Raw genomic sequence first — 26,178 nt, forward strand, 5'->3', positions numbered from 1 at the left:
GCCTGGCTCATCTTCAGCCCCTCACAGCCCCAGTCGGATGTGTATTGGGAATCCTGGTGTTCCAGGTCCCTCCCTGATGGGCTCCAGATGTGCTTGCATCTGGGAAGGCCATCCCAGGAAACCGATGCTCCCGCCCACAGCTCCCACCCCGGATGGATCTCTCCTCCAGCCCCCAGGTTTTTCCCCCCAGCACAGAAGCTTCAGACACTCCTTTCCTCTCCAGAGGTAGGTATAGGGCAGCGAGGGGGAGAAAAGGGATGGAAAGTGATGGGGGTGGGGAGGGATGAGCAACTAAAATGAGGTCAACGTTTAGAACACCCCAGAGAATCGTATTTCCCTTTTAACTTCCTATCTGGGGTTGTTACATTTTGCTGTAGAATTCTGTTCAAGAAAAACCGAAGAGGGCTTGGAAGGGAAGACTCTAGCTGGGATGGAGGAACTTCCGTCCCATTGATCGGCTGGTTTCGCGTCCCGGGCCTCCCTGTAGCCCTACTCTTCTCCCATCGGTGCCGTCCTCTGATCCCTGTCCCTCTGTCTCTTCCCAGCCTAGCCCAGCTGGGGAGATTTCCCAGGTTGGCTCCCCCAGAGGGACCTGGTCCCAGTCTCAGTCCCTAGGTTCGGAGCCCTGGAGCACCAAGGGAACTCAAGCACCTTATGTCCCGGGACTGGTCTTGTCACCCTCGCAAAAATCTTTCATCCAGCCCTGCCGTGCTCTGAGCAAAGTGGGGGTGGAGAGGGGAGGGGAGTCTGGGTTTATTTTAGGTCTAGGACATGGGGGAGGGGGTTCTTCCCACCAGACAGGGAGTGGGGGTGGCGGGTGGTGACTCACAGATGACGGAGCCATCGGTTCCCCCCGGCTGAGGCCTGAGTCAGGGCAGTGACACGGCCCAAGGGCTCGCACGGCGGCTCTGGTGCCTTGCTCCAGGCCCTGCACTCAGGCTCCTGGGCTGACTGGGCTCCGACTCTACCTCCAGGGATTCCCTCTGCCGCTCCAGAAGCTTCCTACGCATCCCTCCTTCTGTCCCTCTCCGAGAACGGCTCCCACTCATCACCCCACCACGGGGCAGAGGGACCGGGACCCCCAGGCCGAAGCCAGGAGCCACAGGCCACTGAACTCCCCTGGTCCTTGGTGCAGCAAACTCTTCCCAGTCTTGATTCCGGTGACCCTGAGAACGTGATGTTGGCACAGTTGCCCGGAGTAAGCGAGAGGCCCCAGCCCGGGGTCGGGGCAGCCCCAGCTCCCTCCAGGCTACGAGGCCGAGGCCGGAGGGGATTGGCGTCTGTCTGGGCACAGCTGCAGCCCACTAGTGTGTGCAGCCACAGGCCAGCGAGGAGACCTCACTCAGCCCAGACCACCCGACCAGGCTTCTTACAGACCCAGCAAGGCTGGGCTCTATTCACTGGAACCAGGACATCGGCCTCAGTGTTCTTAGAATTTCCAGGCATTTGAGAATCCAGAAACACCTGAGTCTGGCCCCAGAGAAATCACATGCATGTGGGCAAAACCCCCAGGGACCTTCAGAGGGCTGATGCATTGTGCCCGTGTCTTCCGCCCCCCACCCCCCCACCCCCGGGCCAGTGGACCTAGGCTAAGGATCCCTGCCCCAGAATCTTCCCTCCGTAGAAACCCGGCCCCACTTAGAAGGCTAAACTGGCAGAAAAGCCACAATTTTGGAATCCGTTGGAATTGAATTTGGATTTACCTCTGCCCCTTTCTTTCTATAAGTCATAGTCACTTCACTCCTTTGGGCCTCAGTTTCTCTGTTTTTGTTTTTGTTGTTTTTTTTTTTTCTTTGAAGATTTTTTTATTAGGGCAGCCCGGGTGGCCCAGCGGTTTAGCGCCGCCTTCAGCCCAGGGCGTGATCCTGGAGACCCCGGATCGAGTCCTGCGTCGGGCTCCCTGCATGGGGCCTGCTTCTCCCTCTGCCTGTGTCTCTGCCTCTCTGTGTGTGTGTGTGTGTGTGTCTCATGAATAAATAAATTTAAAAAAAAAGATTTGTTTATTAATTTGAGAAAAAGCAGAGTGAGCAAGTCGGGGGAGGGGCAGCGGGGGCAGGACCCCAGGACCCCAGGATCACGATGCCAAAGGCAGACACGTCACCAACTCGGCCCCCCAGGCCCCCCCCCCCCCCCGGGCCTCAACTTCTTGATAGTAAAATGAAGATCGTGATACCTGCAATGCTGGACAGTTGGGAAGGTTAAGTGGGATAAAGGCGGGTTCAAGGTCAAGCACGGGGCCAGACACGTGAGAGACCATTAATACCACGTCCCTGTCCCTATGTAGACCACGCATGGCTCCTGGCTTCAGAACCGGCGCCTCTGCCCGTGGACTCGTCCTGCTCTGAGGCTGCAGGCGGGCGGGTGACAGCAGGGGCCTGGTGAGCGGCCTGCCCTTGCCCGTCACTCCTCGGCCCCTCCGTCAAGCAGGCTGTGATTGCTAATAGTCCATCGTCACAGCAAATCATCCCTGCTGAGCCATGAAGGGACACAGAGGTCGGATCTGAGAGACAAAACAGAGACCCTGGGAGACACGCGGGCTGGGCAGAGACAAGCTGAGAGACACACAGAAGCGCTGAGAGGAGACAGCGCACAGAGGTCACTTGGCGACGAAGAAAGGGCATTGGGTTTAGAGTCAAAACACTTAAGTTCTAGGTCCACCTCTCACTGGCTAGCCGTGTGACCTTGGATAAGTCACTTCGTCTGTCTACACCGTTTCCTCTTCTGAAAGAGAGGGTTGGGCTGATAAGCTGTAGGTTAAGCCCCTCGGCGGCTCCTCCGAGGCCAACTTCCAGACCTGGAGGGCTGCGGGCAGCAGCTGCAACCAGGAGGGAAGAGCGCCCGGGCCTACCCCGGAAGCAGGGGAAAGCAGGAAACCGGGCAAAGGCAGACAGGGTGAGAGGAAAGGCAGGAGGTGTTGGGGCCACCGGGACAGGACTTATAAGGGCAGAGAGAGCCAGGAGAGGAGGGATATTGGGGAGAGGAGAGAAGCCAGCCAGAGAATGACTAAGGGGCTCCCGGTATAAACAGGAGCGGGGGACGGACAGGGAGGGGGCCTGTTTGAGTTGGCCAAGGCTGGGGGTGTGGAGTGAGGCGGAGGACTGGGCCAGGACACTGTGTCCCCTGTGCCCCACCAAGGCTCCTGGGAGGAGCTGAGTCACACACCTCCTCCCCCGGCCCCTCCCCGCCCCGCCCCCACCCCAAGCTCCCAAATCCTGGGAAAAATCTAAAGATTCTGTGCGGAATCTCACTGAAAAGTGAGAGCGCTGGGCTCGTACACTTGCGCCTTGCGGGGCTGCACAGCAGCCGGGCCGCAGCCCCTCTCCCCGGGGTGCGAGCAGTTCTCGTCCAGAGGTCACATTCGGGGCCGGGGGTGCTTAAGGCTCTGACCCAGAGATTCCTTGGGTTCCTCCCCTAAGAAAGGGCCAGGGCCTGCAGATGCGAGAGGGACGGGACGGGGGGCCAGCATCACCCCGCAAGCTGACCTGCCGGCCTCTCCCCTGGGCTGCAGCTGGCTCTGGAGAGGGGCTTTTAGAAAACAGCTGGGTGGTTTGGGACAGGAAGTAGGGCAGCAGAATGAGGAGGACGCTCCCCTGGAAGGAAAGAGCATGGATTCTGGGCACTTTCCTTCTGAGTCCCCCGGGCCAGAGTGGGGCAGGGGCCTGCGGAAGAGACGGGGCAGGGTTTGATTTGGGGGATTGGGGAGAAGTCCTGGGGGGGGGGTGGCCGGGAAATGTAGGAAGGGGGCTGGGAGGGAAAAGTTAGGAGAGAACCTAGGCCCCTTGGTCCCCCTCCCCCAGACTAAGATAAAGACTAGAATCCTGAAAGGTGATCTCATCACGCAGAGCCGGGGCTGGGGGAGGGGGTGGGCAGGGGGTCACCGGCTTCCCTTGCTGAGAGTCCTCTCCTGGACGCCCACAGGGGACCGGGGGATAGTGGGGTCTGGGCTCCAGCTCCCAGAACCTACAGGTGGGGCCCCTTTGCGAGACACCACGGCCACCCTGCTACCCCACTCTACAGCTCTTTTTTTAAAGATTTATTTATTTATTTATGAGAGAGAGAGAGGCAGAGACCTGGGAGGAGGGAGAAGCAGGCTCCATGCGGGGAGCCCCATAGGGGACTGGATCCCGGGACCCCTGGGTCACCCCTGGGCCCAAGGCAGGCGCCAAACCGCTGAGCCCCGGGGACCCCCGCTCCACAGCTGCTGAGGTTCATAGGAATCAGGCCAGTTTGATGGGGAGGGGCTGGGGGGTCGGAGGCCCCGTGTCCCAGGCGCCCCAGGCCGTGGGTGCCCCTCGGCTCCGCAGGGGGTCCTGGGGCCGTCGGTGGGTGCCCGCGTCCCGGGGCGTCGAGCCTGCAGCTGGGGGGGCGCGTGGCCCAAGGCGGGGGGATCTGCTGCTCCCGGGGGCGGGCGGGGACCCCACAGCCCCCGCGGGGCGATTCCTTCCTCTTTAGGAAATCCCGCTCCGGGCGGGGGGGGGGGGGGGGGGGAGGGGGGGGGGGGGGGAGGGGCGCCCCGACGGGCCGGGCTCCCGGGGCCGCGAGGGCGTGGGGCCGCGGGTGGGGCCGCCCCGCGCCGGGACCCCCGCCCCCCCCGCCCCGCCCCGCCCCCGCCGGGACCCCCGCCCCCCCCCGCCCCGCCCCGCCCCGCCCCCGGGAGGGCCCAGGGCCGCGCAGGCTCCTCCCCGCGCTGAGTCGGCGGCGGCGGAGGCTCGGGCGGCCGCTCGGTCCGGGCCGGAGCGCGCAGGCGATGCGGGGCGCGGGGCTCCCCGAGGGCGCGGCCGGGGCGCGAGGTCCCCGCGGGCGCCCGGCCCCGCCGCTGCCGCCGCTGCTGCTGCTGCTGCTCCTGCTGCCGCCACCGCCCCGGGCCGCGGGCTTCAACCTGGACGCGCAGGCCCCCGCCGTGCTCTCGGGGCCGCCGCGCTCCTTCTTCGGCTTCGCCGTGGACTTCTACCGGCCGGGGGCGCGCGGGTGAGCTCGGGCCGCGGGCAGGGGCGCGGAGGGCAGGGCAGGGCAGGGCAGGGGCCACGGTGCAGCGGGCGGGGGCTCGGGGCCGGACTCCCCTCGGCTCCCCTCGGCTCCCCTCGGCTCCCCTGTACTCCTCTCCTCTCCCCTCCTCTCTACTTTGCTCCCCTCTGCTCCCCTCGGCTCCCCTCCCCTCCTCTCCCCTCCTCTCCTCTCTACTTTGCTCCCCTGTACTCCCCTGGGCTCCCCTCCCATCCTCTCTCCTCTCTGCTCCTCTCCCCTCCTCTCCTCTCCTCTTGGCTCCCCTCCTCTCCTCTCCCCTCCTCTCCTCTCCCCTCCTCTCCTCTCTACTTTGCTCCCCTGTACTCCCCTGGGCTCCCCTCCTCTCCTCTCTCCTCTCTGCTCCGCTCCCCTCCTCTCCCCTCCTCTCCTCTCTCCTTGGCTCCCCTGGGCTCCCCTCCCCTCCTCTCCCCTCCTCTCCTCTCTACTTGGCTCCCCTGGGCTCCCCTCCCCTCCTCTCCCCTCCTCTCCTCTCCCCTTGGCTCCCCTGGGCTCCCCTCTCCTCCTCTCCCCTCCTCTCCTCTCTCCTTGGCTCCCCTGGGCTCCCCTCCCCTCCTCTCCCCTCCTCTCCTCTCTCCTTGGCTCCCCTGGGCTCCCCTCTCCTCCTCCCCCCTCCTCTCCTCTCTCCTCTCTGCTCCCCTCCCCCCTCCACTCCGGCGCCCCGGGACCCGCAGGGGGAGGCCTCCATCCCGACGGGGGCCGGCAGCTCGGGACCCTGAGCCCTGAGCCCGGACCGGCCCGGGGGGCGCAGGCGGCTGGGCCAAGGGCGGGCCTCGGACGTGCCGGGAGGGGCGAGCGCGTGGAGGGGCCGCCCCCCTTCGTGCTGCTCCGGGGAGGAAGAGAAATGCCGATTTCCTGTCGGCTGTCGGACTCCGGGCCGGGGTCGGAAGCGGGGGCGCCGGGGCTCGGGACCTGGGGGACCTGGGGGACCTGGGGGCCGGGGCGCAGCACAGGGGGTCGGTCCCGGTCTGGGCACCTGGAAAGCGGGAGCCCGCAGACCCGGCCCCGGCCCTGGAACAAGGGGGTTTGTTAAACGTGGGGCCCGGGGAGCAGGAGGGACAGTGGCGGCTCCCGCTGCCAGGTCCCCACCCTCCAGTGGCCAGAAACCGCCACCCCGACCCCTGGGCCCCGGCCCTCCACGGGACCTCGGTCACACTGAGCTGTTTTGTACCTGGTGCAGCGAACCGCTCTCTACTCTACTTTCTTTAAATTTCTGGAGAAGTTTTGGTTACTGTAGCTCACTTAGTGGGGGTGCGTGTGTGCAAATTTCTCCTTTGTCTGGAGATGGCAAAAAAGAAAGATGGTTAGGCCCCAGCTGTTGGTTCTGCGCTATTCAAGGTCCCCACCCAACCCCCACCCCACCCCCCTGGCCTCCTGCCCAAACCCCATTGCATCACCCTGGCCTGGAGCCTCTGCCAGGCCTGGCCTCCCCCAGGCCCCTCACACTGCTTACCACAGCCCTAATGGAGCAGGGAAGAGGGAGGCAGGGAGGGGATGCGGTCCTCCCCCACGTGGGGACAAGTCCAGTGGTCTGGCCCTTAACCCTCCTCGTGGTCCACCCCCACACCCACCCCCACCTCGCTAAAGTGTCATCTCCCCTTTACAAGACTCCTGTACAACATCTGGACTTTCACACACTCCCGTTCCCGAGGTGTCTGTCTGGCCGCTGGCCCGGTCCTACAGTCCCCACAGCAGCCTTCTCACCCCGACCCCTCCCCTTCTGCTCATCTCCCCTCCGAGAGAACCCAGGTGTCCGGCCTGCAGCCCTCCCCTCTCATTTCCCCCCACAGTACACCCTTAGAGTAGGACCGGGAACCATCCACTTCCCCGGGACGGCAGCTGGGCCTTCAGCCCCTCCCTACCCACCAGGGACAAATACAGCTCCTGACCCGGGACCTGGGCCTTCGCCGGAGAGGGCGAGCCTCAGGGCTCCCGTTGGCCCTGCCACACCTCTCACGGGGACACTGAAGGGGCATCAAAGGGCCCGAGAGGGGTTACCTGGTAGGAAAGGGTCACGCTGCGAGTCCCACAGTGCCGGGAGTGCGTCCTGGCCCCACCGCTCCTTCCTTGTGTGACCTGGGGCGACTTACCTTCCCTCTGCATTTCACAGTGTTTTCAAGAAAATCAGACACCTCATCTACGAGGCTGCCTGAGGACTTAGGGAGACAGTGCACCCCCAGAAGGCACCTGGTCCGCAGGCAGAGGGTGATCAGTACGGGGGAGGCATGAGTCTTACCGGCCAGCTGTTTCCAGTTTCTGGGTGTCTCCTCCCGGGGTATCACCTGGTTCTTTGCCTAACTTTCCCCCACTTCTTTCTGGCTTCTAGTATTTGCTTATAGCACCGATAGTAATGGTCCCTCACATTCCTTAGCACCGTCACATCAATTTTTCCATTGGATTGTTAACAAAAATTCTTGCATTTGACATAGCAAACACTACTGTCCCGTTACATGTATATATATATACTGAAACTTCAGGAATCATAGAAATTGGCTTGGGACTGTTCAGGGGCACCCATCATTTTATGGGGGAGAATCCAGAGCTTGGAGAGAGGTGCTGTGGCCCAGGCCACCAGCTGGAAGGGCGCCCTGTCTTAGCCCAGCTCCTCATTCTCCTCGGGCACTGGTGCTGCCACAGGTGGGTGCAACTCTTCCTCGCCAGCCCGCCGGGCACATCTCTTGAGAATACACTGGGGGGGTCTAGATGTCCTCGTCAGGCCTGGCCAGGGCTGCCGGAAGGCCTGCAGGAGCTGGGTCCCGGGCCACTCGCTTCCCCCCACCCCCGACCTTGCCAGGCCAACAGAGTCAAACAGTAACCGTGTATTGAACAGGAACTTGGTTAATCAGAAGCCTGGCTGGGGAGATAGTAGAGGGGAGACAAGGGGGTAAGTTGGCAACAGCGTAGACCAAAACGTTGGCCGAGGAAGGAAGATTCTTAGCTTCCGGTTCTTATTTCGGGAAGGATTCTGAGTGACCTTGGACATGTTGCTTAACGTCTCTGGGACTTGGTTTTCCCATCTGTAAAATGAGAACATGGGACTAGGTCTGTAGATTCTTTTTTTTTTTTTTAGTTAAAATTTTTTCTTTATTTCCTTTATTTTTGTTTAAAACAAATGATATCCTACCAGGGCATTGTCTATACAACGGGGAAAAGAGCTTGCTCTGAAAGAAGATGAGGTGGGTCAGGACCAAGCCAGCCTCCCCGGACTCCATGTGGCCGGCCTGGGGCATCTACATGACAGGCTGCAAACCAGCAGCTCCCTGTGGTGCCTCAGAGCCTGGCGGGCTGGGCTGTGGCTCTAGGAGCCAACCCTAGAACTTCGGGGATCCGAGGCTTCAAAAGAAATTGAGGCGGTTATTTCTTTCCCTGAACTCTACATGTTAGAAGAGTGTATCTGCCAAACTGCATTTAGTGAGGAATAGTTAATTCCCTTTCCCTGGTTCTTATCAACTAGAAGGTAGACCAAGAAGACGCCATCGCTGCCAGTCAGAGCTTCTGACCAGTATGTGATAACCGGCTTCCCCCAAATGTTGATTGAATTTTGGCCAAAAGCAAATGCACTTGAGGTTCTGATTTAGCCCAGCCACCTTATCAGGTCAAGGCATGATTCCGATTAGGCTTTCCGAAATATTGCAAATAGCCTAAGACCGTCCCCTGGTCCATTGGTACCTTGGTGGCCCCAAGAGGGCCCAACTGCTGCAGGATTTAGGAAGCAAGGACTGGGAGTGGGGGGACGAGGATAAGCTGCCGGGCCTGGCTACTCTGACCCCAGGCACCGGGCGGGGCGCTGGTTATTGGGATGGAGGGGCCACTGCACCCACAGGCACACGTCAGGGTGGGGGGCGGGGGTCTGGGTCTGTGTCCCTTGCCCGCAGGCCAGGCCTCCTGAACTGCCGTGGCCGCAGTGTCTGTGCCCGGCCCCAAGCCTGGGGGCTTCAGAGGCTTTGTAAAGCGTCTCTGACCTTCCGCCCCTGGCGACCCCCAGGCTGCTTCCTCATGCCATCTGGGGGCGCTCAGGCTGGCGTCCTCATCAAGAGCAGGGGCTTTGGGAAAACGGAGTGGGAGCGGGGTCCCTTGGCCGCCGCCCTGTGCCCTCCCGCACCTGGACTCTCCCTCCTCACCTGGAGGGCGCGGTGGGGGGGGGGGGGCGCCCCAGGGCGCCCCCAGCTGGCGCCAACCCCGACGGCCCTTCCCTGGGGCTGTGCCTCCTGACGAGCCTCTGCCCCACCGCCCCAGTCCCGGCCTTCCAAGCAGCCCCCCCTGGTGTGATGGCTGAGTGGGAGGGGTGGGGCCGCGGGTGGGAGACAAACGGAGAAGTGAGAGGTTGGAAACAGACAGGAAGCCACAGGCAGTAAACATTTCCTGTCCCCAGGGTAACCAGGGGCGCTCCCCACCCCCTTCCCTCCAGGAACTCTCCCTCTCTGGCCCCCTCCTGTCCTCCGGACCCTGCCTTCGCCCCCCTCCCTCCTCAGCCTCCGGCCCCCCCGCCCACCCCTCGCCCCCCACTTCCACCCCGCCGCCCCGTATCCCGTATCCCCATCCCCTATTCCTCTAAGCCCCCCGCCGCCGCACCTGGCCCCCTGGCTCCGGGGCCCTCCACCATTAGGCACTCGCGCTCTCTCCGGGAAGGAGGGTCGGGAACATTCCCGAATACCAGGGAAGCCATGGTACGAGGCCTGTGGAAAGCTGAGCGAGGCCAGAAGCCAGTAGAGATGGAAAAGCCCGAGATCTGACATCAAGAGAGAGAGGACGGGGGAAGCCAAGACAAAGAAAGCGAGTGGTCCTGGGCCAGAGGGACAGTGAGAAGCTGTGCCAGAGGCAGGCCGGGAGGAGAGCGCAGGCCCGCGGGCAGGGCCCAGCCCAGGCTGCCAGGTGCGGTGCTGGGGGACACCGTCCTGGAGCCGAGCACAGGGCTCATGGCTGCCCAGGGGCGACAGGGGCGTCGACGGGGGGGGGGGGGGAGGGGGGTGCAGAGCCGAAGGCAGGAAACCTTGCCCAGGACCTTAACCGGGCCCAGCCAGGCCGTAGGCGCCCCAGCAAAGGCAGCTTCCTCCTCAAGGTCTCGGGGCCCCCGTTTCAGAGCCGAGACCCCCGTAGAGCAAGATCTGGCGTCAGACTCCTGGGGATGGTGTGTAGGAGGGGGCTTTAGGGGCCGAGCAGGAACCTGGCCAAGACGGGGACGTCCACCCCAAGAGCCCAGGGCAGGCAGGCCCGGGCCCAGGGGAGTGTGTCCTCGCCGCCCTCCGCGCTCCTCTCGCCACTTCTGCACACTGATTTCCAGGACTCACATTTTCCTGCTACACGCCCCAAGCCGGGCAGTCGGACGCCTGGGTCCTGGCCCGGAGAAGGGCTTTGGCTTGGGACGGGAGGGCAGAGGCTACGTGAGCGGACCCCGCAGCTCGGAGGCTGCGTGTCCCGTCCTGCAGACCACCGGGAGATGGGGAGGCCGGGGCCCAGGCTCTCTGGCCCCTGTTCCCTTCCCAGAGCGGACTCTGGTTCCCCGTCTCTCGCGACCGGGGAGGGGGGGTGCTTGTGTTAGTGACAGCGGCACATGGGGACCGCCTGACTCCAGCCCGGGCCTCTGGCATCTGTGGCATCTCCTGAGATATAAATACAACCAGGGGGCATCCACCCCACCCCCGGCCAGCCCCGGGCCCAGCAGCAGGGGAGCCGGAGGGGAGCTGGGAGTCACTGTGTCCTTTCCCTCCGCAGGGTCAGCGTGCTGGTGGGCGCGCCCAAGGCTAACACCAGCCAGCCGGGGGTGCTGCAGGGGGGTGCCGTCTACCTCTGCCCCTGGGGCGCCGGCCGGGGCCACTGCACACCCATTGAATTTGACAGTAAAGGTAACCCCTGTGGGCAGGAGGGGACGCCCAGGGGGCCGAGCGAGGCTGGAGCCCACCCTGCCGGGCCGCGTGTCCCACTCAGGCTGCAGCTCCGCCTGGTGCAGGCTCCTCAGCGCGGCCCGGCCCAGCCCAGGAGGGCGGCGTGATTCAGAAACATGTGGCTCTCATTTCCCCTGAATCACCCACAGCTCGGGGAGGCCGGGCGGCACACAGACAAAGGCAGGGAGAGTCACAGGCTTTGCAGTTGGTCCCGCCGGGCGCTAAGCGACGGTGCCGGGAGCTCGGTCCCCGCACACGCGGCCTGCATGGGACGGAGGCCCAGGGAGGCCCAGGGAGGCGGACAGACAGACGGGAGCGCCGGCCAGCACTTCGGGCACTGGCTCACTGCTGTGAGGCTTGCGCACCTCCACGGCTTGGTCCTGCCCCGGGCGAGGTATGGGCCCATTTCATAGGTGAGGAAGCAGAGGTGACTCGCCCGGGGTCCTGCAGCCAGTGTACGGGGGAGCAGGGACGCGAACGGTCCAGCTCCAGAGATGACGACCAAGACCGAGTGAGGAGACCAAAAGAGGAGAGCTGTTTTTTTAAGATTTTATTTATTTTTTTACAAGAGACACAGAGAGAGAGAGAGAGGCAGAGACACAGGCAGAGGGAGAAGCAGGCTCTATGCAGGGAGCCCGATGTGGGACTCGATCCCGGGACCCCAGGATCACGCCCTGAGCTGAAGACAGATGCTCAACTACTTAGCCACCCGGGCTGCCCAAAAAGAGGAGAGATTTTTTTAAAAAAGAGAGAGAGAGACAATGGTGTGGGCAGGGAGAGCAGGAAACTGACTTTTTTTAGCAGACAGATTAAATCAAAGGAAAGGAAAAAACCACCCCATGGAGGGCAGAGATAGAGCCTGGAGAGACAGCCCTGAGATGTGAGAAAGGCCTAGAAAGGGGATGGAGCAAGGGGCCATAGAGGCACAGGCCCAGGTACAGAGAAGTGCAGCCGGGACCACCCTGACCTGGGATGGCCTTCCCAGCCCGACCTGCCTCCACATACCTGCAAGCACCCGGCCTGGGCCATGAGGCTGGAGCACCAGGGAAGGCAGCCCCAGAAGCCCAGGTTCCCAGCGCTTGCGTGTGTGCGTGCACGTGTGTGTACAGGTGCCTGTGTGCGTGCAGGTGCATGTGTGCAGGTGCCTGTGTGCAGGTGTCTGTGCAGGTGTGGGTGTGTGTGTGCAGGTGCATGTGTGCAGGTGTGTGCGTGCACACGCACGTGTCTAGGGGAGGGCTGAGTCAGGCTCCGCAAAGCAGACGCTGAAGCCCCTTCCCCAGTCCCCCCAGTGAGTCCCGGGGCTCAGGGCTTGCAAGCGCCTGGGCGCCCCGAGCGCTCGGCCAGCCCCGGCCCAGCGCGGCCCCTTCTCCCGTTGAAGGCTCTCGGGTCCTGGAGTCGTCGGTGTCCAGCCCGGACGGGGAGGAGCCTGTGGAGTACAAGTCCTTGCAGTGGTTCGGAGCGACGGTTCGAGCCCACGGCTCCTCCATCCTGGTGAGGGCCCGGGGCGTGGGCAGGGGTTGAACGCGGTGGGGCTGTGGAGGCGAGAAGCCCGGGCTGACCTGGAGCGCCCCCCCCCGGCCCCGCCAGGCCTGTGCGCCCCTGTATAGCTGGCGCACGGAGAAGGAGCCGCTGAGCGATCCCGTGGGCACCTGCTACCTCTCCACGGACAATTTCACCCGAATTCTGGAGTACGCACCTTGCCGCTCAGGTAGGGCAGGAGGGGGCACCGACGCCCGCCTCCCCTCCATCACCCCCCCCAGTTGGCCTTCCTGACCGCTGCCTGGTCCGGGGTGGCCCCCTCTCGGGTTCCCGTCACCCCTCGTCCCCTCACGCGAGGCCCATCTGTGCTGGGCTCCTCGCCACCACCCTCTCCCCCCACAGACTTCAGCTGGGCCGCGGGACAGGGCTACTGCCAAGGGGGCTTCAGTGCGGAGTTCACCAAGGTGAGGGGGCGGTCGGGGGTGCGGGGCTGTGGGCGGCGGCGTCACGGGGCACCAGCACCACACGCGGACCCTGTTCTTCCCCCACAGACCGGACGTGTGGTCCTGGGTGGGCCAGGGAGCTACTTCTGGCAAGGTGAGTCCCTCCCGGGCGCTCGCGCGGCCCTGGCACACGGCCTGCCACCCGCCCCCTGCCCGACGTCCCGCCCTTCCCTCGTCTGCCCCGGCCCGATTCTCCTCTCCCTTTCCTGAGACACGTTCCCCGTCCCCACCGCCCCCCACGGCTTCCCTCCCCGGACCCCTCCCCGCCGCGTCCAACTCGTCGTCCCCTTCCCCAGGCCAGATCCTGTCTGCCACGCAGGAGCAGATCGCAGAGTCCTATTACCCCGAGTATCTGATCAACCTGGTTCAGGGGCAGCTGCAGACCCGCCAGGCCAGCTCCATCTACGACGACAGCTACCTGGGTGAGCGAGCCGGGGGGCACCTCGGGGGAGCCCCTCAGGACCCCCAGCCTCTCCCCTCCCGCTCAGGCGCCCCGGGCCCTGGGCCGCAGTCGTGTGCAGGCTGCCTTGGAGGCCGGGTGGGGGGACGGAGTCGGGGGGGGGGGCGCACGGCACAGGGGCCCCACGGGGACACTCACGTCCACCACCCTGTCCCCCAGGGTACTCTGTGGCGGTGGGCGAGTTCAGCGGTGACGACACGGAGGGTGAGTGTGCGCCCGGGCGGGACCAGGGGACGGATGCGTGGGCCTCGGGAGCCGAGTTGTCATCACCCCCCCACCCCCCCACCCCGCCCCCGGCCAGCCCACAGCTTTCTCTTCTCTCTGCAGACTTTGTCGCTGGCGTGCCCAAGGGGAACCTCACCTACGGTTACGTAAGCCTCAGCTTGACCCGCCCTGCCCTCCCCTCCCCTCCCCTGGCTCAGCTCCAAGGGCCCCGCACGGCAGGGGGAGAGGGTGAGGGCTCCGGGGGGCGCACTGGGGACGGATCAGTGTCCTGACCCCTGGCCCGCTTCGTCCCACGAGCCCTGCAGCCGGCCGAGCCTCTCTGAGCCCGCGGCCCCTCCGTGTAATGGGCTAATAATGGTCGTGAGCTCTCGAGGCCCCTGCAAGGATGAGGCGAGGTCACAGCCGAGCGCCCGGTGGACTCCGGGGCACCTGGCGGTTATTAGGCCGTGGCGAGTGTCAGGAGGGCACAGATGGGGGTGGCGTGGGGCTCGCTCCCGCCGCAGCGTTCGCGGAGGCAGGTGAGGGGCAGGCAGGGAGGCTCCCAGGGGCCTCTGACGGGGCACGGCCCGGGGCGCAGGGGCCAGGGACCTGCCGCTCAGGGATCCCACCCGGCGACGGGCTCACGGGGCCGGGAGACACCACGCACGTTCGCCCCGACCAGGGCTCTCGGGTCACCCACGGGGTGCAGATCGGGCCTGGCCTGGCAGAAGCCGTCGCCCCGCGGAGTGGCCAGGGTAGGGCGGCGTAAGGGAGGGGTAGCTGCTTTTAGGGCCGGAGCGTCAGAGAAGGTTCTCTGAGGGATCCGTGCAGAGGAGACGAGGGGGCCTCCATGACGGGAGCGTGAAAATCGCAGAAGAAAAGGAGAAGAAAGTCGGGCCATTGTGGCAACTCAGGGGCTGATTGAGGATGAGGAGAATGCGGAAAGGTCGAGGGAGAACAAAGAGGTTGGGCCGGATTCCCCGGGGCCCTGGAGGAGCCGCCAAGACGTTGGGAATCTGGGCCCCGGCGCCGGGGTTTCCAGGCCGGGGTGTCCCTGGCGGACGTGCTCGGGGCCGTGGGCCTGTCTGAAGTGACTGTCCCTGCCCGCCGCGCACCGAGCTCGCCGTCAGACTCCGGGCACAGCAAGGGACAGACCCAAGTGCCGCCCCCGCTGACCTCACGTCCTAGGGGGTGGACGTGGACATAGAACATCGTCAGGGCTTGGTCAGTGATTCGGAGAAAACCAGTGGGAGCTCCGTGGCCTAGAAGTGGGGACGTGAAAGCAAAGTCAGGAGGGAGTCGGGAGACGAGTGGCCGAGGCCTAGCAGGTGCCCCCCGGGGGTCCCGTGCCCACGTGCCCATGTGCCCTCCACCCGTGGGACGGCCTGGGGGTCCAGGACCAATGGGTGCGTCTCATTCTCCCCAGGTCACCATCCTCAATGGCTCGGACATCCGGTCCCTCTACAACTTCTCAGGAGAACAGGTGAGGACGCCCCCACACCACCCAGCAGGCCTGCGGCCAGCCCATGGGCCCGGCCCAGCCTCCGGCCTGCCCCCGCTGTCCCTGCTGATCCCGTGGATCGAGCCCCGAGTCCTGACCCAGTGCTGCCCTCTGTCTGCCCCCACCCGCCTCAGATGGCCTCCTACTTCGGCTACGCGGTGGCTGCCACAGACACCAACGGGGACGGGTGAGCAGCGGGAGAGGGGCCCCCGCGACGCCCTTCCCAGGTCCGCGGCTGAAAAGTGGGAGTGGGGCAGAAACACGCAAGGAGGGTTCTCCTCCAGGCTTTGTGTCTGGATTCTCCTCCGGTGCCTGCCTTCGCCTTGCTCAGGAGCAAGGAGGGCGCGGAGAGCCAAAGACCTCAAGGCTTCGCACCCGAGCGGGAGGGAGCGTGGGACGCGGGACGCCCAGGATTTCCCGGCAGGGGGACTGGGGAGGGGAGGTGGCAAGGCAGGGTACCCGGATGCCTGGGTTTTCCTCCTACCCGCAGGCTGGACGACTTGCTGGTGGGGGCACCTCTGCTCATGGAGCGGACGGCTGACGGGCGGCCTCAGGAGGTGGGCAGGGTCTACATCTACCTGCAGCACCCAGCTGGCATGGACCCCACACCCACCCTGACCCTCACTGGCCAAGATGAATTTGGCCGATTTGGCAGCTCCTTGACGCCCCTGGGGGACCTGGACCAGGACGGCTACAACGGTGAGTGCCACGGGCCCAAGGAGCCGACGAGGCGTCTGGAGCCTGCGGCAGAAGGAACCTGGGGAGACGGTGGCTAAGAGACCCAGCCCCCCAGTGACCCCCGCAAGGAGGGGTGTAAACTTTCATCCCAGTGTCTCGGTCTTGGGACTTGAAGAGATTGGAAAACTGGGAACGACAGACGGGGAGGAAGAGGATCCTGGGCCCCGGGACCTGGTGGCGGAGACCCAGACCCCTGCCTTCCCGGCCTCCTGACGGGGTGTGGTGTGTCTTGCAGACGTCGCGGTCGGAGCGCCCTTTGGCGGAGAGACCCAGCAGGGAGTGGTGCTTATCTTCCCCGGGGGCCCCGGGGGGCCGGGCTCTCAGCCGTCCCAGGTTCTGCTGCCCCTGTGGGCAGCCGGCCACACGCCACACTTCTTCGGCTCAGCGCTTCGAGGAGGCCGAGACCTGGACGGCAACGGATACCCGGGTGAGTGGTGGCGGAGACCCTGCACCTTAGAACTGCAAGTCGCAGGCCCCCGCCCTCGGTGCGCCGTCCTGAGCTCCTGGGGACCGCTCGAGAACAGGCCACCGCCCGCCTGCCCTGACGTGGGCCGCCCTTGAGCAAGACTCTAGAAGAGGGTTAGGAAGGAAGGATCTGGATGCGGGGCTTGCCCTAAGGGGTCGTGTCTTGACTCCTTGCAGATCTGATTGTGGGCTCCTTCGGTGTGGACAAGGCTGTGGTGTACAGGTATGGATCCCGGGGGGCGGCCTGGGGCAGTGGGGACGGGGCATCTCTCAGTAGGGCTGGGGCTGGGAAAGGGCCCAAAGGACACCGGCCCCCTGGGGCTGGGGCATCGGCGTCCTGCGCCCAGATCCCAGAGACCAGTCCTAGTCCTACTGACGCCGTATCCACTCTTGGCAGGGGTCGCCCCATTGTGTCTACCAGCGCCTCCCTCACCATCTTCCCCGCCATGTTCAACCCCGAGGAGCGCAGCTGCAGCTTGGAGGGGAACCCCGTGGCCTGGTGAGCTGGGGCCCGGGAGATGCCAGAATGAGTCTGAAATGCCTCCGTGCGTGCCTGGGAGTGGGCGGAGAAGCCAGGGCTGGGAGGGGCCGAGTGCGGGCGTCCCTGTCGGGGGGGTTGGGAGGTAGGTGGGGGACGGGGGCCTGTTCACGGCAGACACCACCTTTCCCCTCGGTCTGCCTCCAGCATCAACCTCAGCTTCTGCCTCAACGCTTCCGGGAAGCACGTTCCTGATTCCATCGGTGAGGGAGTCGCCCTGAATGTCTGAGGCCTCGGGGTAGGGGCCGGGGGGCGGGCACTTGGGCAGCCCCCTTGTCCCTGAACACGTGAGCAAGGGCAGGTTCTCCGACCACGCGTTCCGGCCACAGGCTTCACGGTGGAGCTCCAGCTGGACTGGCAGAAGCAGAAGGGGGGCGTTCGGCGGGCACTGTTCCTGGCCTCCAGACAGGCGACCCTGACCCAGACCCTCCTCATCCAGAACGGGGCTCGGGAGGACTGCAGAGAGATGAAGGTCTACCTCAGGGTACGGAGCGGCCGGGGAGGCTGTCCCGCAGAGCCGGGGCCCCTCTTGGGGAAAAAAAGGAGATCAGGAGACTCCAGTGAGAGGCTTGGGACTCTGGGGGCTGAAGAGGGGGGCCCTTCTGCCCGAGGACCTGGGAACCAGGCTCAGAAGCCAAGAGAATGGGCAGATCTGGACACCCGGCTTCCTGAGGGCGCCGCGGGGACAGAGGTGGGAGAGGCTCAGGAGCAGAGCCAAGTGCCCAGCGTCCCCTGACACCGCGAGCCCTGTCCCCCCACCCCAGAACGAGTCCGAGTTCCGCGACAAGCTGTCCCCGATTCACATCGCCCTCAACTTCTCCCTGGACCCCCGAGCCCCCGTGGACGCCCATGGCCTCCGGCCAGTCTTGCATTATCAGAGCAAGAGCCGCATAGAAGACAAGGTGAGGAGAGAGGGGAGGCGAGACGGGGGGAGAGTGAGCCCTGGGCACCGGGGCCGGGCCCTGGACGGGGAGCCTCAGCGCAGGTGGAGGCCCGAACCCCCCCCCCAAGGCTGTCCTGCTCCCCAGGCTCAGATCTTGCTGGACTGTGGAGAAGACAACATCTGCGTGCCGGACCTGCAGCTGGAAGTGTTCGGGTGAGTGAAGGCCGCCGCGGGCTGGGGGTCCCGGGTGCCACGGGCTCACGCGGGACGGGGGGTGGGGGTGCTGGGAAGCACCTGGCACCTGAGAACACAGAGTAGGGACATGCTAGCAAGCCCTGTGACCTCAGGAAGTCACCGGTTCTCGTGTGCGTAGCGGGGGTGACGGGGGAGATAGCAGCAGCTTCCCCGCCCTTCGGGGGGACCGGGGGGACCGTCCCGTGGAGCATCGGGCTGGTGCTGGCCGGGCAGCCGGAGCTCAGAGGTGGTTCCTGTTGTTACTATGCTGCCGTCGGGCTGACGCGCTGTCCCGGCTGGGGGATTCGTTTCCCAGAGTGTCCCTCACCCTGTGCTTCCCCTCCAGGGACCAGAACCGCGTGTACCTGGGCGACAAGAACTCCTTGAACCTGACTTTCCATGCCCAGAACGTGGGTGAGGGCGGCGCCTATGAGGCCGAGCTGCGGGTCACGGCCCCTCCAGAGGCCGAGTACTCAGGACTCGTCAGAAACCCGGGGGTGAGAGGGGGCTCCGGGCCGTGGCTGGGGACGGGGCCTGCTGCGGGGCACCCACACCTGACTCTACCCCCCGCCCCCGCCCCACCTCCAGAACTTCTCCAGCCTGAGCTGTGACTACTTTGCCGTGAACCAGAGCCGCCTGCTGGTGTGTGACCTGGGCAACCCCATGAAGGCCGGAGCGAGTGTAAGTCCGGCCCGGGAGGGAGGATCCGGGAGGGCAGGGGCCCACCTGTCCAGAGCGCGGCTGTGGCGTAGGGGAGGGGGCTGGAATCAGGGTGAGGCCAGCGCCCAGGCCAACGGGGCCCACGGTCCCCTCTCCTCGCGCCGCAGATCTGGGGTGGCCTCCGGTTCACGGTCCCTCATCTCCGGGACACGAAGAAAACCATCCAGTTCGACTTCCAGATTCTCAGGTAGGGAGGGGGTGGGCTGGGCGCGTGGGGCATTCTCCCGCTGGGCGCCAGCAGCGCCTCAGTCTCCCCTCCGCGCCCTCGCCCCGCAGCAAGAATCTCAACAACTCCCAAAGCGAAGTGGTTTCCTTCCCGCTCTCGGTGGAGGCTTCCGCCCAGGTCTCCCTTAACGGGTAAGCGCCGGGGCGAGCTGGGGCCTCGCGGGGCAGGAGGCGGCCCTGGGGAAGGTGCGGGAAGGAGCCCCTCCACCGCCCTCTGCACCACCCTCCTCCGCAGGGTCTCCAAGCCCGAGGCAGTGCTCTTCCCAGCGAGCGACTGGCGTCCCCGAGAGCAGCCTCAGGAGGAGGGAGACGTGGGCCCTGCTGTGCAGCACGTCTATGAGGTCAGGGGTGCTGGCGAGCAGCGGGAACAGAGGGCCGAGGCCAGAGCGCATGAAGGGAGAGAAGGGCCTTTATGGTGACCGGTGCTCGGACCAGAGGGAGGGCCTGAAAGGAGAGGGGGGGACGGGCAAAGAGCTGGGCAGGGTCCCCCGGAGACACAGCCGGGGAGAGACCAGGCAGTTGAGTGACCTGAGAGGGAGGGTAGATGCCCTTCGGGGCTGTGGCCGCAGAGGACTTCATCTCTGCCTCTCCATGTCCTTTCACTTCCGAGCTGGGAGACGTGCGGCAGGGGGAGTGGGCCGCGGCCACCCGGGTCTCAGGAGGGCAATCTCAGGGTGATTGCGTCCCCCTCTCCTCAGCTCATCAACCAGGGCCCCAGCTCCATCAGCCGGGGTGTGCTGGAGCTCAGCTGTCCCCGGGCCCTGGAGGGTCAGCAGCTTCTCTACGTGACCAGGGTTGCAGGCCTCGGCAACTGCACCAGCAGTCACCCCCCCAACCCAGAGAGCCTGGAGGTGAGAGGCCCGGAGACTGGCCTGGGCAGGGGTGGGACCGGGGCTGGGGAGGTCGCTGGGGGCCTGGAAGGGCGGCAGCCTCCTCGGGGCTGTGGGAGGGAAAGGCCCTTGGATGCACGGCCCCACGTACCCTTCCCTTCCGTCCGGGCCAGGCGTGCCGCTGGGGTCCACCTCTGCAGGCCTGTGTCCCTGGACCCTAAGGCCTGCTCCAACGTTTGTTTACTCACGGGCAACATTTAATTAAACGAGGGTCTACGCGGCACACTGATGCGGGCTTCGGAAACGCCTCGCCAAGCTAACCAAGTCCCCGCTCTCGTGGAGCTCACACGTCATGTCGAGGATCGTAGACAGTTAAAACTGAAAAGGGAGGGGCCCCCGGGTAGCTCAGGGGCTAAGCGTCTGCCTCCAGCTGGGGTCGTGATCCCGGGGCCCTCGGGTGGGGCCCGAGCCCTGGCCAGGCTCCATGCTCAGCGGGTGGTCTCCCACGTGCACGTGCGCACTCTCGCTCACATAAAGATCTGGACCATTTGAAAGACTAAAATGAAATAAAGTTGAAAAGGGCAAAAGGCAGTGAAAGGGATCGAAGCGCAGCGCTGACACGCAGGGCCTGGGGAGCCGGAGACTGAGTTGGATCATGGGGGAAAGCCCGGCGAGGAGGTAACAGGTGCACCGAAGCCCCGGGACACGATGCCGCTGCCCGCGGAGACCCGGAGAAGAGCATCCCCAGCGGAGAGGACAGGGCAAAGGCCCGCAGGCAGGGACGGGAGCGTAGTTCTCCACGGACACGTCTTGCAAACTCCGAGGACCCGGTTTAGTCGCGTCCTTGTTGGGCACTAAGCTTGGTGCCTCGCCCTCGGAGCGGGCGCGACGGACACGAGCATAGGCCGAGAGGCGGGAACAGGCTAAGGTGCTCTGGCCCCGGGCGACGGCCGACTGGGTGCCGACTCGTGCCCCACGCGGGGGGCCAGGCGGCTCACGGTCTCTTCCTCCTCCAGTTGGATCCGGAGGGTCCCCAGCACCACCGGCTACAAAGACGGGAAGCGCCAGGCCGGGGCCCGGGCTCCTCGGGACCTCAGATCCTGGTAAGTCCTGCTGGGACGCGGGTCCTCAGAGGCACGGGAAGGGCACACCTCAGGGCACACCTCGGGTCCGAGCCTCTTCTCCCCCCCCCAGAAATGCCCCGAGGCCGAGTGCTTCAGGCTGCGCTGTGAGCTGGGGCCGCTGCACCGCCAGGAGAGCCGAAGTCTGCAGCTGCATTTCCGAGTCTGGGCCAAGACCTTCCTGCAAGTGAGGGAGCCTTACCTTGACCTTACCCCAACCCTTGACCTCCGGGCCAGCCCCACGAACCCCCCTTCCCTGCTGCCCCTGCCACCTGGCCACCTCCTTTGGCGCAGGGACCGGGCCCTGCAGCTCCCGCAGCTCCTGCAGCTCCTGCAGCTCCTGCAGCTCGGCTCCCTCGCCCTCCAGTAGCCAGGGCTGCGTGTCCTTTGTGCCACCTAGTGACCACGCTGGGAGTGACAGCCTCCCCCTCCAGGCCCACTCGGAGGGAGACCTGGAGGGAGACCAGCATGCAGAGAAGGCTGAAAACTGCAGGAAGAGGAGTCCGCAGTGGAGAGGCGAGGAGGAGACGGAGGAAAGAGAAAGAGCCGAGCTGTCACTTACTGAGCAGACGCCGTGGGCCTGCATGCTGGGCCCACAATAACGGCTCCAAAAAAAAATTGTTATTGAACGTGTAGCCGCCTGATTGCACGTCACCTAGTTATGTGTACTTAATTACACATTCGTTATCTCACGTAAGGATCGCGGATGTTCAGGAGAGAATGAGTGCAAGATAGGGAAAGGTCACGGCCTGAGCCAGATCACGGGAGCCCTCTGTCCTCTCGATCCCGAGGGGCTGCCCTGAGCACCTGTTCCCCACCCACAGCGGGAGCACCAGCCGTTCAGCCTGCAGTGCGAAGCTGTGTACGAAGCCCTGAGGATGCCCTACCGGATCCTGCCCCAGCAGCTTCCCCGACGGGAACTTCAGGTGAACCTGGGCCGGAGGTCTGGGCCATGGAAGCTAGGGCTCGGAGTCCTGGGCCTGGCCCTGGGACTGGGACGTGTGGGGCTGGCCTTGCTATGGTTAAAAAAAACCTTTACTGAGCATTCCTGTGTGCCAGGGCCCGTGCTAGGTCCTGGGGACAGAACAATAAGCAAGGTAAACAGTGTCTTCACTCCTGGAGCTCACAGTCTAGCAGGCAATGAGAACACAGTGTGACAAGTGCCAGGATATTTATGGGAACACATCAGAGGGACACTTAAACTCAGCCTTGCAGGGCCAGAAAAGGCGGCCTGGGAGAAGCGGTGTTTCGGCTCAGACCTGAAGAATAAATAGGAACCAGCAGGCTAATCAGTCAGGGAAGGTGCCTTCTCCGGGGAGAGGGAGTCAGCAGGTGTGAAGACCCAAAGGGGAGAGATGATAATGCCCATTTTAGGAATTTAGACTTTGAAGTCCAGAGTTCTGTTAGCTCCACACGGGAGGTGCGATGGCAAGTGGGAGCCAAGGGTAGGGTGAGGCGGACTAGTGGCTTTCCAGTGACCTCTCCTGATTCGCCCCGTAGGTGGCCACGGCTGTGCAGTGGACCAAGGCGGAAGGCAGCCACGGCGTCCCGCTGTGGATCATTATCCTAGCCATCCTCGCTGGCCTCCTGCTCCTAGGGCTGCTCATCTATATCCTCTACAAGGTCAGCCACGTCCCGTCCCACCTGTGACTTGGCCACTCCCTCATCAGGCTCTGCCCTGAACCCAAGGTCGTCCCAAGCGTCCTTTTTTTTTTTTTTTAGATTTATTTATTTATTTATTTATTTATGATAGACATAGAGAGAGAGAGAGGCAGAGACACAGGAGGAGGGAGAAGCAGGCTCCATGCAGGATCCGGCCCTGGGATCCGGCCCTGGGCTGCAGGCGGCGCTACACCGCTGCGCCACCGGGGCTGCCCCTGTCCCAAGCGTCCATTGCCAGACCAGTCCTCCAGCCACACGGCCCCTCTCTGCCCTGGCCGCAGGCACACCGTCCTGATCCGGCCTGGGGGATCCTTCCCCCACCTTCTACAGCCTCTGGCTTAGAACGAGTCTCTTGACTCAAGCTGGTAAATTGGCCTGGGCTTGCAAAATCTGTGCCACTCACGCGTGGCGAATAGGTGGCATTTGTGCTCCCCCTTCCTCCAGGAGCTAATGGCGGCCATCACGCATTGGCCATCCCCTGGAAGTGGCCTCAGAAGCCCTCTCGAGAGGCGGCCACAACCAGGCAATCAGACCTAGAACGTGAATTCAAAGCTGTTTGCCGTCCCCGGCCTGCCTGGGGGCAGGCCTGCAGCACTGATGGAAGAGCCCCTTGTGCCAAAGGCGCTCCCAGCTCCGGCCCTCCTGGCGCAGTGGACAGGATGGAGGCCCCTGCTGCACATCGGGGAGATTGGAAGCACTAGGGTCCTCTTCGTTTCCTCTCGGGATAAGATCTGGGGAGAGGGATCCCTGGGTGGCGCAGCAGTTTGGCGCCTGCCTTTGGCCCAGGGCGCGATCCTGGAGACCCGGGATCGGATCCCACGTCGGGCTCCCGGTGCATGGAGCCTGCTTCTCCCTCTGCCTGTGTCTCTGCCTCTCTCTCTCTCTCTGACTATCATAAACAAATAAAAAAAAAAAATTAAAAAAAAAAAAAAGATCTGGGGAGAGGTGGAGGCCAGGATATCTAAACTCTCCCTCCTTATCCCCTCATTAGCTCGGATTCTTCAAACGCTCCCTCCCATACGGCACCGCCATGGAAAAAGCTCAACTCAAGCCACCTGCCACCTCTGATGCCTGACCCCTCCCGAACCCAGACTCCCAATCCTCAAGGCCCAGTCCCCCCACCCTCAGTCTACTGACAGGGAGGGGGCTGGGCACTTCCTGAAGGTGCTGAGGGCCAGGGAGAAGCTCCTCTCCCAGCCTAGAGACATACTTGAAGGGCCAGAGCCGGGAGGCGAGGAGCTGGGGATCCCCTCCCCCCATGCACTGTGAAGGACCCTCGTTTACACACGCCCTCCTCATGGATAAGGGAACTCAGATCCAGGGACAGAGGCCCCAGCCTCCCTGTAGCCTTTGCATTTTGGAGAAAGTTTCCTGAAAACAACTTGGAACCAGACCTGGGGAATCCGATCCCAGTTCTCTGGGCCAGATGTGCCACCAGGACTTCCTGTCCAGCTCCAGCCTGCAAAGATCTATCCTCAGTCTTGCCAGAGATCCACGGGAAGCCCCCAGCTAAGAACCTGGAACCTGGGGAGTGAGACCTGGAAACTCTGGACAGCCCCCACCCCGGTGGGCCAACAAGGAACACTAACCGTGGATGGTGCCCCAGGCCCAGCTCAGGACAGATCCCAAACAAGGATCACGCTGGCTCAGAACCAGCTCCAAGAGGACTCAGAACTCTAACGGGGCCAGATCGAACCTGGGGCCCGGGGTTGATCTGGGACCCAGACTCAGACGTTGGTAACCTAACCAGGCAGATCCAGGACTACATCTGAGCCTGTTCCAGACCTGGGCCTGGAGGCCCGATCCACCTCTGACTCGGGAGAAGTCAGGAATTGCCCAGGACCCTGAAGGGGCCACGATGGTAACAGATCTGGAACCTCAGCCTGGCCAGATGCAGGCCCTCCCCGTCCCCCAGAAAGAGGGAAGCCCACTGTCCTGGGCCTGCAGGATTTGGGTCCTGCCCACTAGCTGCACTGACGCTGCCCCTTTCTCCCTGCCCAACTTCCCCTCACCTCAGCTCCGGACATCCGGGACTTATTTAAACTCTGTTGCAAGTGCAATAAACCCGGCCCGGTGCCCCCACTGACCAGAGCTGGAACTTGTGTCCTACCCTATTATTTCCAAACCCATCCTGGAACCAGATGGCTTGATGTGTAGGAAATGTCTGTCTTTCGCAGCTTCCTTCCTTGGGATGGGGAGTATGACCCTCCCTCGGGAACTCTGGATCTACCTTTTGGGTTCCCTTCTCTTAGGTGATGAGATGATGGAAGGGGTGGAAGGAGGCCTTGATTCCTCCCGCCTGTCACCCGGCCCCTCCAGATCTGGTTCCCGGCAGCCCCCAGAGAGAAGAAAAAGGATCCCTTCTCTTTGGGTTTGAGCATTAAGGGGAAAAATGCAAAGCAGGAGGTCCACGTTGAAGAAGGGGGGAAAACAGTCCCGACCACTCACCTGGGCTTCTCTAAATCCGAATAATGAAACGGCGTGAGGGAAAAGGCCCCAAAATGGAATTAGAAGAAAGCCAGTTAGGGTTTCGTTTTGTCTTGTTTTTACTACTTCTTGTGTGCTGGTAGGTAGAGAGGGTCTTTGTTCACGAGTTTACATACATTATCTCATTTAACTTCTCTGTCAAGGATCCCATGAGGCAGGTGCAATTAACCCCATTTCCTTGGGGGAAAGTGGAGGTCCCGAGGGGTTATGTAACTTGCCCAAGGTCACCCGGTGAGCGCCAGAGCAGGGCTCGGTCCAGCCTTGTCTGACGGTGACAGCCTGGTGATAACCAGCACGCCAGGCCTTAGGCCCTGGGAGAGGAGTAAGTGAGGGAGCCCCGCGGGGCCTCTGTCTTTTCAAGGCGGGTCTCTCCCAAGGCCAGGGAGGAAGGCCAGGGGGCCTGAAATTCTGGATTCTCCGAGGCAAACGGGGCCCTGTCGCGCTAGGCCAGGAATCAGCCACCGGAGGGCAGCACAGCCACAGATTTATGGGAATTTGGGGCGGGAGCGCCTGGAGTCCATCTCCCCCCTGCGCCCCATCACCCAGGCTGCTCTTACTCACTTAGGCTTCCGCCCAGCAGCGCCTGCATCACCTTAAAAATACCTCTCCTGAGAGATGGAGGCTGCTGCACGCTCCAGCCTGTGACTTCCTGATAATCCTGTGCCTCAGGACTTCCTTCCAGAACCTATAAGTGAAGAGGGACTGATAAGGAGGCAGAGACCTAGTGAGGCCAGGAGCCGCCCGGTACTTGCACGGATGGCAGGCGATGCAGGAGGCACTGGGAACCCTCAAGGAAGATCTGTCCCTCTGCTGGGGCGGGAGGAGACTGGCGGCCAGACCCAGGCCCGGGGCCCAGAGCCGAGGTGCCCTCGCCGAGGTGGGGGGGCAGGAGGAAATGAGGAGGGGAAGTGAGCCAGTACCGGGTGCTGTCACGGGCGTGTCTGGGTAGTGCCTGTGCCTCTGGGTCTCAAAGTGGCAGGGTCACTCCGGAGGGTACGCGGGACAGAAGGGAATTCCTGGGGCTCAGACCTGGCCCGCAGTTGCATCTAGTCCCGGCCTCCTGCCCCTGACCGGGACTCGGGCTGCCCGCTGTTTCCCTTGCACACCTCCCGGCCCCTCCAGAGGATGTCTGCCTCGCGTCCCGCGTCCGAGACGATCCCGAGACGAGCCGTCCAGGGGGGCGGGAAGGCCGGGAAGGCCGGGGGCTGGAAGGCCTGAGCCCTC

The 26,178-nt window shown here is 63.8% G+C and overlaps 1 protein-coding gene across 1 annotated transcript; it reads left to right on the forward strand.

Moving 5' to 3' along the window:
* The first annotated feature begins 4,695 nt into the window (after nt 1–4,695).
* ITGA5 (integrin subunit alpha 5) lies at nt 4,696–24,558 on the forward strand. The gene is made up of 30 exons (XM_072765118.1): nt 4,696–4,968; nt 10,735–10,865; nt 12,283–12,395; nt 12,492–12,612; nt 12,786–12,847; nt 12,935–12,980; nt 13,183–13,308; nt 13,506–13,550; nt 13,674–13,717; nt 14,977–15,033; nt 15,186–15,238; nt 15,542–15,750; nt 16,025–16,216; nt 16,432–16,477; nt 16,652–16,753; nt 16,940–16,995; nt 17,122–17,276; nt 17,557–17,694; nt 17,821–17,888; nt 18,256–18,406; nt 18,498–18,590; nt 18,737–18,816; nt 18,906–18,986; nt 19,090–19,195; nt 19,553–19,705; nt 20,701–20,787; nt 20,879–20,992; nt 21,630–21,731; nt 22,306–22,428; nt 23,459–24,558. Exons 1-30 carry the CDS (start codon nt 4,748–4,750, stop codon nt 23,540–23,542), a joined length of 3,159 nt encoding a protein of 1,052 aa, XP_072621219.1. The 5' UTR covers nt 4,696–4,747; the 3' UTR covers nt 23,543–24,558.
* The last annotated feature ends 1,620 nt before the right edge of the window (nt 24,559–26,178 follow it).

The sequence above is a fragment of the Vulpes vulpes genome, chromosome 8 (genome assembly GCF_048418805.1).
Source record: "Vulpes vulpes isolate BD-2025 chromosome 8, VulVul3, whole genome shotgun sequence".
Lineage (NCBI taxonomy): Eukaryota > Metazoa > Chordata > Mammalia > Carnivora > Canidae > Vulpes > Vulpes vulpes.

Coding starts and splice junctions, on each gene's coding strand:
- ITGA5 (XM_072765118.1), top strand. CDS start 4,748: ATGCGGGGCGCGGGGCTCCCCGAGGGCGCGGCCGGGGCGCGAGGTCCC. Junction 4,969..10,734: donor TACCGGCCGGGGGCGCGCGG/GTGAGCTCGGGC, acceptor TTCCCTCCGCAG/GGTCAGCGTGCTGGTGGGCG. Junction 15,239..15,541: donor ACAGACACCAACGGGGACGG/GTGAGCAGCGGG, acceptor TCCTACCCGCAG/GCTGGACGACTTGCTGGTGG.